Here is a 1,079-nt window from a genome sequence, read left to right as displayed (position 1 = left end):
GCAAATGATCACATACAATCTAGTTTTATGTCTAGATTCTCATACATATTTATTTGGATAATATTTTATAAGGAGATACTAATTTTTGTTTCCCTGTCAGTAGTATAAAGGACACAAATACCAATCTAGGATATTTTAGTGCATTTTTTATTTTTAATCCACTGTATCAGTATAGATTTTGGTCAACTATTGTCTGGTCAAAACATGTTGATCCTAGGGTAGGTATTTAATAAAAGAATTCTATAAAGAAATAATCCTTCGCATCTAGACCCAGAAAAGCTCACACACTGACTCACTGTAATCTATCTCCTCAAAGCACCATAGACCTATAGGTCCCTCCAAAGGGAGACACTGCAGTTTTGAATACAGTAAATATTTCCATTGTCCTAATGCTACCTCTTGTCCTATTTCTATGCTTATAAACACGGCACTATTTTTACCTTGAATAATGCATGGCTTGGTGGCCTGCAATATTAAAATAGAAGTCAGTTGTATGCTTCATTTCATTGGTGTGCCCAGTGGCCTCAATCCAGTGCCCTATTGGGAGGCAGTAAACACCATCCACCAAGTTGTTTTCATTATAAGTACAGCAACGGTCATGATGAGGTCCATTGCCTAGAACAAGAAGAAATGACAAACAGAGCAATTAAATCCATGTTTTGCTTAGCAACCTCAAAGTGGCTGATGCAAAATTAATAGCATAAAGAAAATAAACATGAAGCTGCTTAATCTACACATTTCATATAAACAAAAATAGACTAGAGTGAGAGAGAGAACAGTGGGCATTTGTAAGAAGTTACTTAGGGAAATTACAGGGTTCTGTGCTCCTTTGAGTACATGGATTTAAAAAAGCATTTTAACTCTTTCAGAACTTCATGGGACTTCTCGGTGCCCTGGGAGCCCATTGTGAGTCATTTTGCGGCCCGATAAGCTGCTGGAAAAGGTTTTTACAGCCATTAATGCCCCCATATTACATACTTTTATCTTTCTGATATGCAAATTTATGACTAAAATCAGTAATACAGTGTTATAGTATCAGCCCAAACAATAAATATATAAATATAAATAAATGCATTAAT

At 35.3% G+C, this 1,079-nt stretch overlaps 1 protein-coding gene across 2 annotated transcripts in view; it reads right to left on the bottom strand.

The window, feature by feature from the left end:
* The window catches only part of EPM2A (epilepsy, progressive myoclonus type 2A, Lafora disease (laforin)), a 94,376-nt gene that overhangs the window by 52,902 nt on the left and 40,395 nt on the right, over positions 1-1,079 (bottom strand). For both annotated transcript variants that reach the window (XM_012655542.1, XM_012655541.1), the window contains exon 2: positions 441-615. In XM_012655542.1, coding sequence (XP_012510996.1) covers positions 441-615 — 175 coding nt within the window. The remainder of the gene's footprint in view (positions 1-440; positions 616-1,079) is intronic.

The sequence above is a fragment of the Propithecus coquereli genome, unplaced genomic scaffold, assembly GCF_000956105.1.
Source record: "Propithecus coquereli isolate 6110/MARCELLA unplaced genomic scaffold, Pcoq_1.0 Scaffold48, whole genome shotgun sequence".
NCBI lineage: Eukaryota > Metazoa > Chordata > Mammalia > Primates > Indriidae > Propithecus > Propithecus coquereli.
The sequence above is the reverse complement of the archived record's forward strand: the minus strand, read 5'-3'. Positions and strand labels throughout refer to the sequence as shown.